At 45.3% G+C, this 13,174-nt stretch overlaps 1 protein-coding gene across 1 annotated transcript in view; it reads right to left on the bottom strand.

Annotated features, from left to right (window-relative positions):
* Positions 1-13,174, bottom strand: part of SLIT1 (slit guidance ligand 1) — a 580,546-nt gene that overhangs the window by 192,148 nt on the left and 375,224 nt on the right. The window contains exons 10-13 of the mRNA XM_029610174.1: positions 12,383-12,454; positions 7,701-7,772; positions 5,249-5,320; positions 4,148-4,291 (exon numbers count right to left, since the gene is read on the bottom strand). Coding sequence (XP_029466034.1) covers positions 4,148-4,291; positions 5,249-5,320; positions 7,701-7,772; positions 12,383-12,454 — 360 coding nt within the window. The remainder of the gene's footprint in view (positions 1-4,147; positions 4,292-5,248; positions 5,321-7,700; positions 7,773-12,382; positions 12,455-13,174) is intronic.

Raw genomic sequence — 13,174 nt, 5'->3', positions numbered from 1 at the left:
CTGTGAACAAATGAAGCCATTGAAAGTGGTCCAGCAAAAAGCAGATGATCTAGACCAGCGGTTCTCAACCGGTGCTTGGCGACACACTAGTGTGTCGCCAAGCACCGGCAGGTGTGTCGCGTGGCTCCCGGTCCCTCCCGCTGCTCGTTCTTCCCTGCTGCCGTTGCCGCCGGGCTATCAGCACGTTCAAGCCCAGCGGGAACGGCAGCGGTGCAAAAAAAAAAAAAGCTGTGGCATCCGCGGCTGGCCTTTTCTTCTTCCCGCGCCTGCATTCCCCCCCCCCCCCCCCGGACCCGGAACAGGAAGTGGTGCACGGGAAGAAGAAAGGCCGTGCCGCAAGAGAACCCACGCCTCGCGCGCCATCACGGCACACATGGGGAAGCGCTGCTGCGGCCGTATGGCCAACCGGTCTTCCTGTTCGGGGGGGGGGGGGAGCGGAAGCGCCGCGTGCAGCTTCCGCTTCCTCCCCCCAATGCAGGAAGATCAGCTGCCTCTCCTGCTGCCACCCGTTCTCCTGCTATCTTCGGGCGTCGGGCCGTATGGTCCGTCGATCTTCCTGCTTGGGGTGGGGGAGCGGAAGCGTCGCGCACAGCTTCCGCTTTCTCCCCCAAAGCAGGAAGATCAGCTGCCTCTCCTGCTGCCACCGGCCTCCTGCTATCTTCGGGCGTCGGGCCCTATGGTCCGCCGATCTTCCTGCTTGGGGTGGGGGAGCGGAAGCGTCGCGCGCAGCTTCCGCTTTCTCCCCCAAAGCAGGAAGATCAGCTGCCTCTCCTGCTGCCACCGGCCTCCTGCTATCTTCGGGCGTTGGGCCGTATGGTCCGCCGATCTTCCTGCTTGGGGGGGGGGGAAGCGGACGTTGTGCGCTGCGCTTCCGCTACCCCCCCCCCCCGACAGGAAGTTTGGACGCCCGAAGATACCAGGAGTCCGGTGGCAGCAGGAGAGGCAGCTGATCTTCCTGCTCTGGGGGAGAAAGCGGAAGGGAAAGGAGAGAGCAGCATGAGCCTCCTGCGATCGATGGAATTCTTCCTTCTTGGCCTGCGGGGGCTGGAGGAGCAGCTACCGTTTGTGCTGGGGGGGGGGGGGAGAGGAAGTGAGTGACAGAAAGAGAGAGAAGCAGCCAGCCAGCCTGTGTGTAAGTGAGAGAATGTGTGTGATTGAGAGCCTGTGTGTAAGTGAGAGAATGTATTTGATCGAGTGTATGTGTGTGATTGAGAGAAACTGGTCAGAGAGCTGATGTATGTGTATATGTGAGAGACAATGAAAGTGACTGCTCAAGGAGATGACTGATGTGTATGTGAGAGTGTGAGACAGTCAGGGATGTGTGTGTGTGAGAGAGTGAGAGAGAGAGAAAAAGCATGGAAGTGAGAAATCTGGGTATGTGAGAAAGCATGGGAGTAAGAAGCCTGGTGTTGTGGGGGTGTATGTGAAAGAAAGCATGGGAGTGAGAAGCCTGATTATGTGAGAGAGAGCATGGGAGTGGGAAGCCTGTGTGTGTGCATGTATATGAGAGAGACTGGTTGGTAAGGTGACGGTGTGACTGGTGTGTATGTGAATGTGAGAGAGAGAATGTGATTCAGGGAATGAGAAGCCTGTGCACGTGGAGAGCGAGCATGGAAATGAGAGAGAGACTGGGTGTGTGTGTGTGTAACAGAGAAAGTGATTATGGGAATGAGAAGCCTGTGCATGTGAAGAGAGTGAGCATGGGAGTGAGAACCTGGGTGTGTGTGAGACACAGCATGGGAGGGAGAAGCCTGTGTATGTAAGACAGAACATGGAAGTGGGAAGCCTGTGTGTGTGTGTATGCATGAGAGAGATCAGGTGACGGGTGTGTGTGAGAGAGAGAGAGAGAAAGTGATTATGGGAATGAGAAGCCTGTGCAGGTGAAGAGTGGGCATGGGAGTGAGAAACCTGTGTGTGTGTGAGACACAGCATGGGAGTGAGAAGCCTGTATATCTGAAAGAGAACATGAGAGTGGGAAGCCTATGTGTGTGTGTATATGCATGAGAGAGATCAGGTGACTGGTGTGTGTTTGCGTGTATGTGAGAGAGAGAAAGAAAGTGATTATGGGAATAAGAAGCCTGTACATGTGAAGAGTGAGCATGGGAGTGAGAAAGCTGGGAGTGTGTGAGATACAGCATGGGAGTGAGAAGCCTGTATATCTGAAAGAGAACATGGGAGTGGGAAGCCTGTGTGTGTATGCATGAGAGAGATCAGGTGACTGGTGTGTGTGTATGTGGGAGAGAAAGAAAGTGATTATGGGAATGAGAAGCCTGTGCATGTGGAGAGAACAAGCATGGGAGTGAGAGACTGGTGAGTGTATGTGAGAAAGAGAAAGTGATTATGAGAGTGAGAAGCCCATATATGTAAGTGGAACACGGGAGTGGGAAGCCTGTGTGTGTGTGTATGGCATGAGAGAAACTGTTCAGGAAGGTGACTGGTGTGTTTGTCAAAGACTGGGAGATGATTGGTGTGTGAGAGACAGAAACTGGTCATGGGGGCATGACTGGTATGGTGTGTGTGTGTGTGAGAGACATGGGCCCTAAGGAAGAGGACCATGAGTATAGAGCTTAGCCACTACTGCTGCTTCTGGTGTGTGCTACAGCCTGCATGGAAGAGGAGTAGGAAAGCTGCTGGAGGGGGTAAGTAAAGGTGGCTTTTTAAGTTTATTTTTCTTGATTGACTGCTATTTTAATTATTTAATATTATGTGATGTGTCTGCTTTTTTTGAAATATTTTATTGGTGTTTGGAGAATTTTTAATAGTTTTTATGAGTTTTTAATTGTTGGATGTTATTCTGTTCATAGTTGTTGTGAAACATTTATTCTGCTTATTAGTATAGTTTTACAATTATTTCTGTGTGGGGATCTATAGCTGCTTGCTAGTTCTGTTTTCCTAATAAGAGGTGTATTGGTTTTTAGGGCCTGATTTAATATTTGTAGTGTTGCCTTTTCATAGATAGGGTTGCTCCTGTTTGAGTGTATTCCATAATACAGGTGTAACTGTGTGTGGATTAGTTTATGTGCATTACTACAGATCCTGGGAGTATGTTAGGTCGGTTCTGTGTCTGTTACAGAGATATTTTACTAGCATGTAAGTGTTTTATCAGTCTTATTTGTTGTGTTTTCTCAAGAGGACATGCATTGGTGGTAAACTGCTGTCTTTTCATAAGTAGGGCTATTGAGCCTGAAAGTAGGAGTTTGAGTTGCTGTTACTGAGATGACACCAGAACCAGAATATCTTTTTTGTAGAGTGAGTTGAACGGGGAATGTCATAATTCTGCTTTACATCCATTATTGTGGATCAGGGGGGTTCCCGTGGATGCAAACTGTACATTTACATTTAGCCCTGTGACGATCATGGGTCAGTGTGTCACGCATGTGAGAACCATCTGTCAGGTGTGTCCCGACAGAAAAAAGGTTGAGAACCACTGATCTAGACTACCTTCTAGAGCAGTGGTTCTCAAACTGGTCCTCAGGGACTGTCTGGCCAGCCTGGTTTCCAAAATGTCCACAATGAATAGGCTTATTGGCTACCTCTTTGCTAGGTTAGGCAAAACTGGCGATATTCATTCAATTCTGCTGCACCTATTTTGTGGAATTCCCTTCTCTTTGGAGGTGCATCTTGAAAAGACCTATTTGTCTTTCATGAAAAAGCACAAAAAGCTTATTTATTTGTCCAGGCATGCAGTTAATTATTTGTATTGAAGACTCCCAATGTTGCTCCCTGTTTTCATCTGGGGATATGGGTTTATGCACTGTTGTTATTGTTATGTTACATTAATTTTTTCTGTGGCGATTATATTTTTATTGTGTAAAATGAAATCCGCTTTGTGCCTTCCTGGGAAATGAGCCTATCAAGTGGAAATAAATAAACATGCATAAGATATATCTGCATAAAATGGAGGCAGTGCATGCAAAGATCCCCAACAGTCATTGCGTATATCTTGAAAACTCCATTGGCTGGGTGTGGCATTCGAGAGAGATAAGAGCAGATGGTTTTCTCCCAGAATGCATTCAAAGGGAAGGTAACCTGAATAAATACTTATCCACCTGCATGAGAAGCAGTTGCATTCCCTCTCTTTCTGTGACGCGTTTAAAAATTCATTCCCGCCTCCCGCCTGTTGCCCAGCTTGAAAGGGAAAACCTACAGTGTCTGGATGGCTCGGAGGGAAGTAAATGTCCCTTTTGCCAGGCTCTGGATCTTGTTGTCGTACAGGGAGAGCAGGGACAGGTTCTGCAGGTCCTGGAAGGCATCGGCCCGCACGCAGTTTATTTTGTTGGCATTCAGAAGCCTGTTGGCGATCCGTGGGAGGGAGAGGGAGAGAGGAGGAGGACGGAATAGGGAAGGGAGATGAAAAAAAGAAGAGAAAGTCAACTGTGATGACAGTTATATATCACAACACTGTGTAATAAAGTTGGAGGAAGGATCTAACCCCCCCTAACACCCCCATTTCTGTATACATCGGATGGCTTCCAGTGTCCACTGGCCCCATTCCCAAATATTTAGTCACGCTTTGCAACAGACTTAACAGGAAAAAACCTTAAGCCTCTCTCAGGAAGGAGAAGGCACACCACAGAAGCTGAGCAGCCTTCTGGACTTTAAACAGAAGGCTTGCGATGATGGACTGCCCTTCCTATTTATGGTAACACACAGAGCAGTACAAAATATGTAACCTGCACTGCTTGTCCGTAGCGGGTTCAAATCCCGCTGCCACTCTTTGTGACCTTGGGCCACTCACTTCACTCTCCCTTGCCTCAGTTGTAACCTTAGGAACTGATTCCCTGAGGCTTCCCTCTCATTCTGTGTCTATGGGAAAAAATGCCGAGCAAATCAGGCCCGCCCGGGACAGGGAAACACCTAAGGAGCCTGAACGTAATCTGCTTTGAAGTGCCCTAAAAAGCTGAATATAAATCAAGCAAACAAATAAATGCACGGTTTTCTTTTTTCTCTGAAAAATGATCAGTGAAACTCAATCAATCTCTCAGGCTTATTGGAAACTCTCTCTCCCCATTTCCTTTCCAGACATGAAAAAGAGTGCCCTTCTGGAGCGGAAGGATTTGGAAACTGCGCCTTAAATGAAGCAAGAAAGATTCTGGCCACACCCCTAAGGATTTTAAAACGTTGCAGAACGTTGCATTCCTTTCTAGCGTCTCTGCTGGCTTCAATGAATTTGGTCCGTTCTAACCTGAAAAGCGATAGGAGGACCCTTCAGAGGATAAACCTCCCCCTTTTGCCCGTCATTACTTACAGCAGCTGCAGCGCATAAAGGCCACTGAACACGCCCTTGGGTAAGTCGGTGATCTTGTTGCCATATAAGACCCTGTAAAAGACGGATCAGTTAGCTGGGGAGACAGAATATGCATTTGTGTAGCTCATAATGACATAGCGACACAAGGGCCAATTTTCAAAGGGTTTAGGGTGCTAAATTGGCCCTTTTGAAAATTTATTAGGGGCTGAGTGCCTAAAATTAGGCTCCTAGTTTCAGTAAGCTCCTTAATTTAGGGACCTAAAAATGGGTGGCTACAGAGGTGGAGTGAGGCTTAAGGAAACAAAGTAAGAGCTTAGCATCAATTTCACCTAATTTTGAAGCTTAAATCTAGGCAAATGAATAGAGGCCTGATTTTAGGGTCCTAAATTTATGTGAATTTTCAGCTGAAAACAGCTTCCCTAAGTTCGACTGAAAATAGGCACGATGCAATACAGTGCGCTCAGTCAGACGCGGGTTGAATAGGCGCTAATCCACCCCCTAATGCAATAGGGGATTAGCGCCTATTTAACGCGTGTCCAACGCGGAGTGAATGAGTTAGCGTTCATCACATGCAAATGCATGTGAATGAGGCTATTACTCATTCACTCCAAATGCAAAAAAATAAATGTGCGTCTCAGACACACATTTATTGATCAGATATTAACGCCTGCCTGGAGCAGGCGTTAATAGCTGAGCACACTGAAAAAAAAGTACAGAAAAGCAGAAAAAACTGCTTTTCTGTACTTTTTTAAAAGTACAAAAAAAAAAAGAAAAAAAAAATCTCTGCCGGCCGCTTTGAAGACCGACGCCGATATACTCGGCATCTGTTTTCATAACCAGCTGGCTGCAGTAATGAAAACCGATGCCAAGTTTATCGGCGTTGATTTCATAACCAGCAGACCGCCGGTAACCACGAGGGTCGCATTATCAAGGAGGCGCTAATGTCACGCTAGCGACCCTAGCGCCTCCTTGCTAGCGTGACCCCCTAATTTGCATATTACATGGCGCCCCCCTTGTAATATGCGAATAATATTGTATCGGCCCCAATGTAAGAATCTAATTTGCCCCTAGATTCATCAAAATGTGTTACTAATGTATTGATAACGCCCATGAGAAGAAAAAGAGGCATGTTTAGGAAAATTTTAGAATTACCGCACCATAATTATAATTATGTTATAATCATAATTGCATTGTTCTGTTTTCCAAGTTGCCCTTGCGTTGGCTATTGCTCTTTCCATGCTATCTATAGTGTTTCTATGTACCCTCTCCCCGTTCATTGTAATTTTCCTTTCTTTAGTTCCATTGTAAACCAATATGATGTCTCTACTAATATCGGTATAGAAAAATAATTAAATAAATAATTAAATAAATAAAATAAATACCGCTTCAGATCTGTAGAATCGTGTGGTGCAGTAAACTTATCACACCCCGCGATTTTTGCATCTTGTGCTGAGAGAGAGAGATGGACTCTAGGGTACCATCAAGCTAGGGCGAGATAACATAGTACAAAATTTCATCTTTGTGAGACTTTCCTCACTCCAAATGATGCCAAATCTTCACCGAGGAGTACTGTGCTGTTCGTTCATCTCACTCTACATGAGAAACTGGCCCCTAAACCCCCAACACCTCACCTTGAGCTATTAGATGCCCCTGCTATTGAGATATAAATAGTTGCACACTGTAAGGGCCTCCCCAGAGGCGTTCTCTCTCTCTCTGCTCTCTACTCCACTCCTTCTCCTTCTCCTCTCCCTTCCCAAGCCCAGAAATGGCCAAAATGCAATTCTAAAAATTTATCGCAAATTGCGTTATGGCCATTTTGGGCATATCGCAAAGCTTAACGCCAGGAAAAAAGGTGTAGTTATTTCCAGCATTAACACTGCGATATTGCCCCTCATTTTCCTAAATCCCGCCCAAACTCCTCCTTGATCCCACCCCTTCCAAAAATTTACATTCGCACCATGCGCAAGCATTACCCCATTTTGATGTATGACCCAGTTAGGGTCTTAAATGTAGGAGCTCAGCTTTTTTTGAATATTGGCTCCATAGAGGCCAATTTTCAAAGGATATAAGCTCCTAACTTAGAATTAGGTTCCCAGGTTGTCCATTTTGAAAATTTACTATGGCTGAGAAAAATGTTTGATGCTTGGCATGAATTTACAACACTAGGCACTTAATTTAGGATCCTAAATCTAAGGAAACGAATAGCAGCCTAAATTTAAGACCCTAAGTTTTAGGTTCCTTAATTTAAATTAATTTTTAGCAGAAAATTTAGACTCTTAAATTAGATGTTCAGCTTTTTTTTTGTAATATTGGCCTCATACTAACATGATTAAGTGATGGCAGATAAAGACCAAAATAGCCCATCCAGTCTGCCCAGCAAGTATTCACCCACTTTGCCTAGTGTTTGGTATGCTGTGACATGGGTTACTCAATAGGGGTCAGTCTTACTCACAGCGAGTTCAAGGAGCGGAGACCCTGAAAGGCATCAGGTGCAATCTCTGAGATTTGGTTGTTGCTCAGGTCACTGAAATTCAGAAACAGAATCATTATTTCCCCTTCCCTCCAGCTGTCCTCTCTTTTCCATCCTTCCTTCCCTCCTCTCTGATAAGAGACAGGAACTGAGACAATCGTGAAGGTGGGCGAAGTAGAACATGCAGGGGCCAGCCTCCCCGGTGAGGCTACCACTATTAACTGCAGTGGCAGAATGATTTAATAGTGTGTGTGGGGGGGGGGGGGGGGTGAACAGCATTAGAATTTAAGACAGCAAGGGACAAGCGTCCAAGGATCCTTTGTTGAAGAAAAAATGATAAGGCCCAAGTTCAAATGAAGTCTGTGGAATAACCAGGAAGGGAAAGTGGGCAGATTAGAAGGGTCTTGTGTTTTTTTACCTACTATCATCATATCCTGTTTCCATGTTTGGGATACAAAGGGATTAAGGCAGAATGCAGATCCTCCGACCTAATTAAACACTAAGAGGCTGATCTACTGAGCTGCAATATAATATCATAGGCTGTTATCATCCGTTAATTAACATGCTGTAATGGCCCATGTTAATCGCAGGCAAGTGACTTGGGAGGCAAATAGAATGAGATACATTTTTCGCATTAGCCTGGCCATTATCGCAAAAACCCCCAAAAAAACCCAACTGAAAGGTGTGTGTGTTATTTTGCTATGCAAACCAGGGTGATGAGCTGATTTACATAATTATGCATAGAGGTCCCGCAGAAGTTCGTGATAGCTAAATAAAGTGCGCGTGGCGATTTAACAAGATGATATTGTAGGAGAGTGAAGGGTTCTGTTTTAGGGCAAAAGTGCTTTGGCCTTAAACCAGGGTCTGCTCAGTTCAATGCTGGTGCTTTGTGCATCCAAGCACGGATTGGCTCAGATGAGGGCGGGCTCAAGCAGCCTTGCCTGTCACCTTTAGTAATCCTGCCCCTGTGGATTCTAATTGCTCCTCACAGCTTCTAAAGAAAGGAGTGTCGAAATACCAGGAAGGGGTTATCAAGCTTTTAGAAGGCTCAGAGGCCGAAGCTGCGCAGGATCCTGAAAAAGAACTGTGAGTTCTTAATCTGCTATGTAAAGATGTTTATGTGATGCAAAGGCGTTGAAGTCTTACTCAGTACTGTAAACTGAAGTCTTCTTCAAATGTGTGCTGTGCTTGTCTAAGGAGAAGATTTATTGTGTAACCTGTCCAGGATGGGATGTATGAGCTGGATTAAGCTTTGCCCTAGCAGTAAGTATTTGTAACTGTGATCTAAGTTATCCTTCTACAAACATGAGGTATGTAAACCAGGTTCTGCTTATGTTGCAGCCTTAGAGGATAACTTTCAAACAGCTGCGCACTACAGCATATACTCGTTTATATGGCTATGAGCAGATATACACAAGTACTTTATAACCCACGCGTTTCACATTTTATAAAGTGCGTATATCCCTACCTCACAACATATGCATGTATGTAGGCTTACGCACGAATATATGTGATGCACTGGAACTACGTATATCAATGCACTGAACATGTGTACTTTTCCTACCGATTTTAAAAATATACACATGGATATTTTATACACAAAATTAGGACTTACTTGCGTAAGTCCCGATGTACATGCATTAAGTTGGCGATTTTAAAACACGTGCACATAAATTAAATTAACCAGTTTACCAATTAGCCCATCAGTTCTCCTAATCCTTCTATAGGTCATTGAAATCAGCCTGAATTCTCCCAGTTCACCCAGACCTCACACCCAGTAGGTATTACACAATAAACACATTTAATATCACTTACGTGAGGTAATAAGCAGGCTTAAAAATATGTAAATTGTCAAATGTATGCGTGCAAGTGTTTTAAAATAGTGAGTTACGTGTGTAAGTGTTGGCTCTGCCCAGAATACTTCTAGATCGCCCCTTTTTTATGCATGTATATGTGCACACGAAAGTGAAAATACACATGCCTATTTTCAACTTTTATAAAATACAAAATAAGCAAGTAGAGGCTACTTATGCTCGCATATGCTAATTTCTATGCGCTTCGAGGTCGATTTTAAAAACGTTGCTTGTGCAATAATGCCTACGTGGGCTCTGCGTCAAAAATTCACCTGTGCGTGTGTGAGGAATAAGGGGATGGAGAAGGGGCAGGGAATGAGCATTCCAGGGCGGGGCCAACATGCACATAACTCCAGATTTTAAAACTGAGAACCGCAGCACGCATATGCTGCTCCTGATGAGGAACAAGACCTTGCTTTGTTCGGCTTAGAGGACAGGGTGAGGGGTCTGGGTCAAATGGGGGGGCGTGCAGGATGAAGAGCCAGAGAGGTCTGAAAGGCTTCGATCCCCCCCTTCCCTACCCGTATTATTCCCCCCAAAAAAAAATTTCCCTACAGGACAGTATTTAAGTTAATTATTTCAGTTATCATTGTTACACATATGTATATGATATTTATATTCCTAGTTAACTGTTAAACAAGCGTTTGGCTTTTTCCACTTATGTTTATTGTAAAGCCTATGGCTGAATTACTGTTTGCTGTAAACCGAGGTGATGTGCATTACATGCCGCGGTATATGTAAAAAACTGTAAATAAATAACTGGACAAATTGGTGGATTAATTGGAAAACTGGGAGTGCGAGCATGTTTTAAAATTCACTGCCATATGCGTGTAAAAGCCGACAAGGTCCTATAGAAGGCGCACGTGCATTATCTATGCCCAACTAGCCTCTTAAAATTGGGAGCATACTAGGTGGAGCGAGAGAGAGCACTTCGGTATGCAACTACTGCTTTGATGATGGGGTAGTCAGGAAATAAGGTGTGAGCCATGGGATCACAATGGGCCTCATTTTCAAAGCACTTTACCGCGTGCGATAAATTCGCGAATCGCGTTAACAGCTGTTAACGCGATTCGCGAATGCAAATTAGTCATTTGGTATTCAGGGGGCGGAGTTGGGGCGGAGCATATGTAAAGCGGGAACCTGTGTATCGTGTGCGGCGAAACAACCGCAGTGGTAGCGCGGCTGCTATCGCGGATTTTAACTACAACTCCAACTTCGCGTTATGGACTGCGCTACGGGCCAGAAAAGGATTATCGCCATCCACGGTAGTTCGAGAGAGAGAGAGAGAGAGAGAGAGAGAGAGAGAGAGAGAGAGAGAGAGAGAGAGAGAGAGAGAGAGAGAGAGAGAGAGAGAGAGAGAGAGAGAGAGAGAGAGAGAGAGCGCCTTACTATAGTGCCTATGCCCTACATAGGTATTTGAATCCCTATGGGAGGGCTACCTACTAACTCGGGGTGGGGATTAGGTATGAGTGTCGGGGGTTGGGGGCCACTTTTGCATTCCACATGAGACCTACTGACAGAACAGTGGTCTCTAGTGCAGATTTGCTGGCCGTCGGAGTGAGGACGCTCACACCAAGAAGTGGTTTGGGCAACGTTCTCTCCACCTAGCTTGATGGACACTCTACCTGGGCAACAACATGCTAGGTGGAGAAAATGTTGGCCAAATCTCCGCTTGGAGTGAGCGTCCTCACTCCGACGGCCAGCAAATCTGCACTAGAGACCACTGTTCTGTCAGTAGGTCTCATGTGGAATGCAAAAGTGGCCCCCAACCCCCGACACTCATACCTAATCCCCACCCCGAGTTAGTAGGTAGCCCTCCCATAGGGATTCAAATACCTATGTAGGGCATAGGCACTATAGTAAGGCGCTCTCTCTCTCTCTCTCTCTCTCTCTCTCTCTCTCTCTCTCTCTCTCTCTCTCTCTCTCTCTCTCTCTCTCTCTCTCTCTCTCTCTCTCTCTCTCTCTCTCTCTCTCTCTCTCTCTCTCTCTCTCTCTCAACAGGCTGTCTGGGACTATCTCCAAAAAGTGCCAAATATCGTGCACCGCGATACATGAAACTGGCAAATATCGTGCACTGCGATAAAACCCTGAAAGAATCATCGTGCAGTGGGAAACCATCGCGTGCGGCGCTAATGTTTTCGCGAATGGCGAAAACATCGCCGCACACGATGTTTCCCCACTGCACGAAAGAAGCCTCATTTGCATTGGTAACGCCCCCTAATGCGTTACCAATGCGATATTGGAAAATAAGGCCCAATGTCATGCTCTGCAGCTAATACCACGTCATTTTTCTGTTTCGGTAACAAATTCTTAGCCTCTTCAAGCACAGTTAAGGTTCTAATGTGATTAGTAATGCATGTCACTACTACATCTTTATCAGACTACCTGCTGATGATACAGAAGGCCTCCTGAAAAGGATTCAGAAGGATTGGCATAGTGGTGCCTTCCCAGTTATACAGAGATCAGTTATGGAAGCAGCACTCCTGCGTTTGTTATGACTATGGCCTGTAACTGATTCAACACCCAAAAGAAACAAAAAAAAAAATCAAATTAGAAAGACTTTTTTTTTTTAACTAAAAAGGAAAATGAAATTGATTCCAGCCAGTTAAGAGCTAAAAAAAAAAAAGACATTTCTTTCTCTCCTCTCATGCTTCCCCTTCTAGCATTTCAGTGCTAGCAATGGTAGAGCCAGCGCGGAAAAGTGAAGGACTGAGATGAACAGGAAATGATCTCATATGTATAAAACCATTATCTCATATGTATAAAAAACAAAAGCAATGATCACGTCAAGACAGGGAAGCCCCCACTTACATTCTGCGTAGCTTCTTGTAGGGAGAGAAGGCACCAGGAGGTACTGATTTGATTCCATTGAGTTCCAGGCGTCTATGGAAAGAAAATGTAACCAATCATCATTAAGAATGGAACACAAAAAGTTACACAAGGACAACCTAACTTTGTTTTCCCAATAGGCATCACTGGAGGGCAGTGCAGCACAGCTGGGATCTCAAGAGACTGCACAGAGAGGTTCTTTTCCTCAGTATGGAGAAGACTTAAGGGATACACAAATTACATTTGATTTTTATTTTAACTGAGCAGTTTCTTCCTGCTCCTTTGGGCTTTCTGCCCAGTTAGAACCAAGGCTGGGATCTGTGCCATGGGTTTTCATTTGCAACTACCTGGGAATTTTATTCCCTATTTTATACCCCTTTCCCAACTTACCTTAGTCCAGCCATTGCAGTGACAGTCCTTGGCTGGGAGCCACACACCAAAGCTCCTTCTAGGACCCTGAAATCATAGGCCATAAAACTGGCCACTTAGGTGTCACTCTTCTGCAGTGAGTGCAACTCTGTCTCTCCCATCATCCCCAGCCCCAGCTGACCCAGGAAACAGAAGATCTACGCCAGATGACTCTGAAGTTCTAAAAAAAAAAAAGTTCTCATCCCAGTCTTCAGGGACCACCTGACCAGTCTGGCTTTCAGGATATCCACAATGAATACACATGAAATATATTTGCATAGACTGCCTCCACTGTATGCAGATATATCGCATTGTGGATATCCTGAAAACCAGACCTGCCAGGCAATCCCCCTGGACTGGGTTGAG

Source organism: Rhinatrema bivittatum, chromosome 7, assembly GCF_901001135.1.
Source record: "Rhinatrema bivittatum chromosome 7, aRhiBiv1.1, whole genome shotgun sequence".
In the NCBI taxonomy this organism is placed as follows: Eukaryota; Metazoa; Chordata; class Amphibia; order Gymnophiona; family Rhinatrematidae; genus Rhinatrema; species Rhinatrema bivittatum.
Note: the sequence above shows the minus strand (reverse complement) of the source record. Positions and strands in the feature narration are given on the sequence as shown.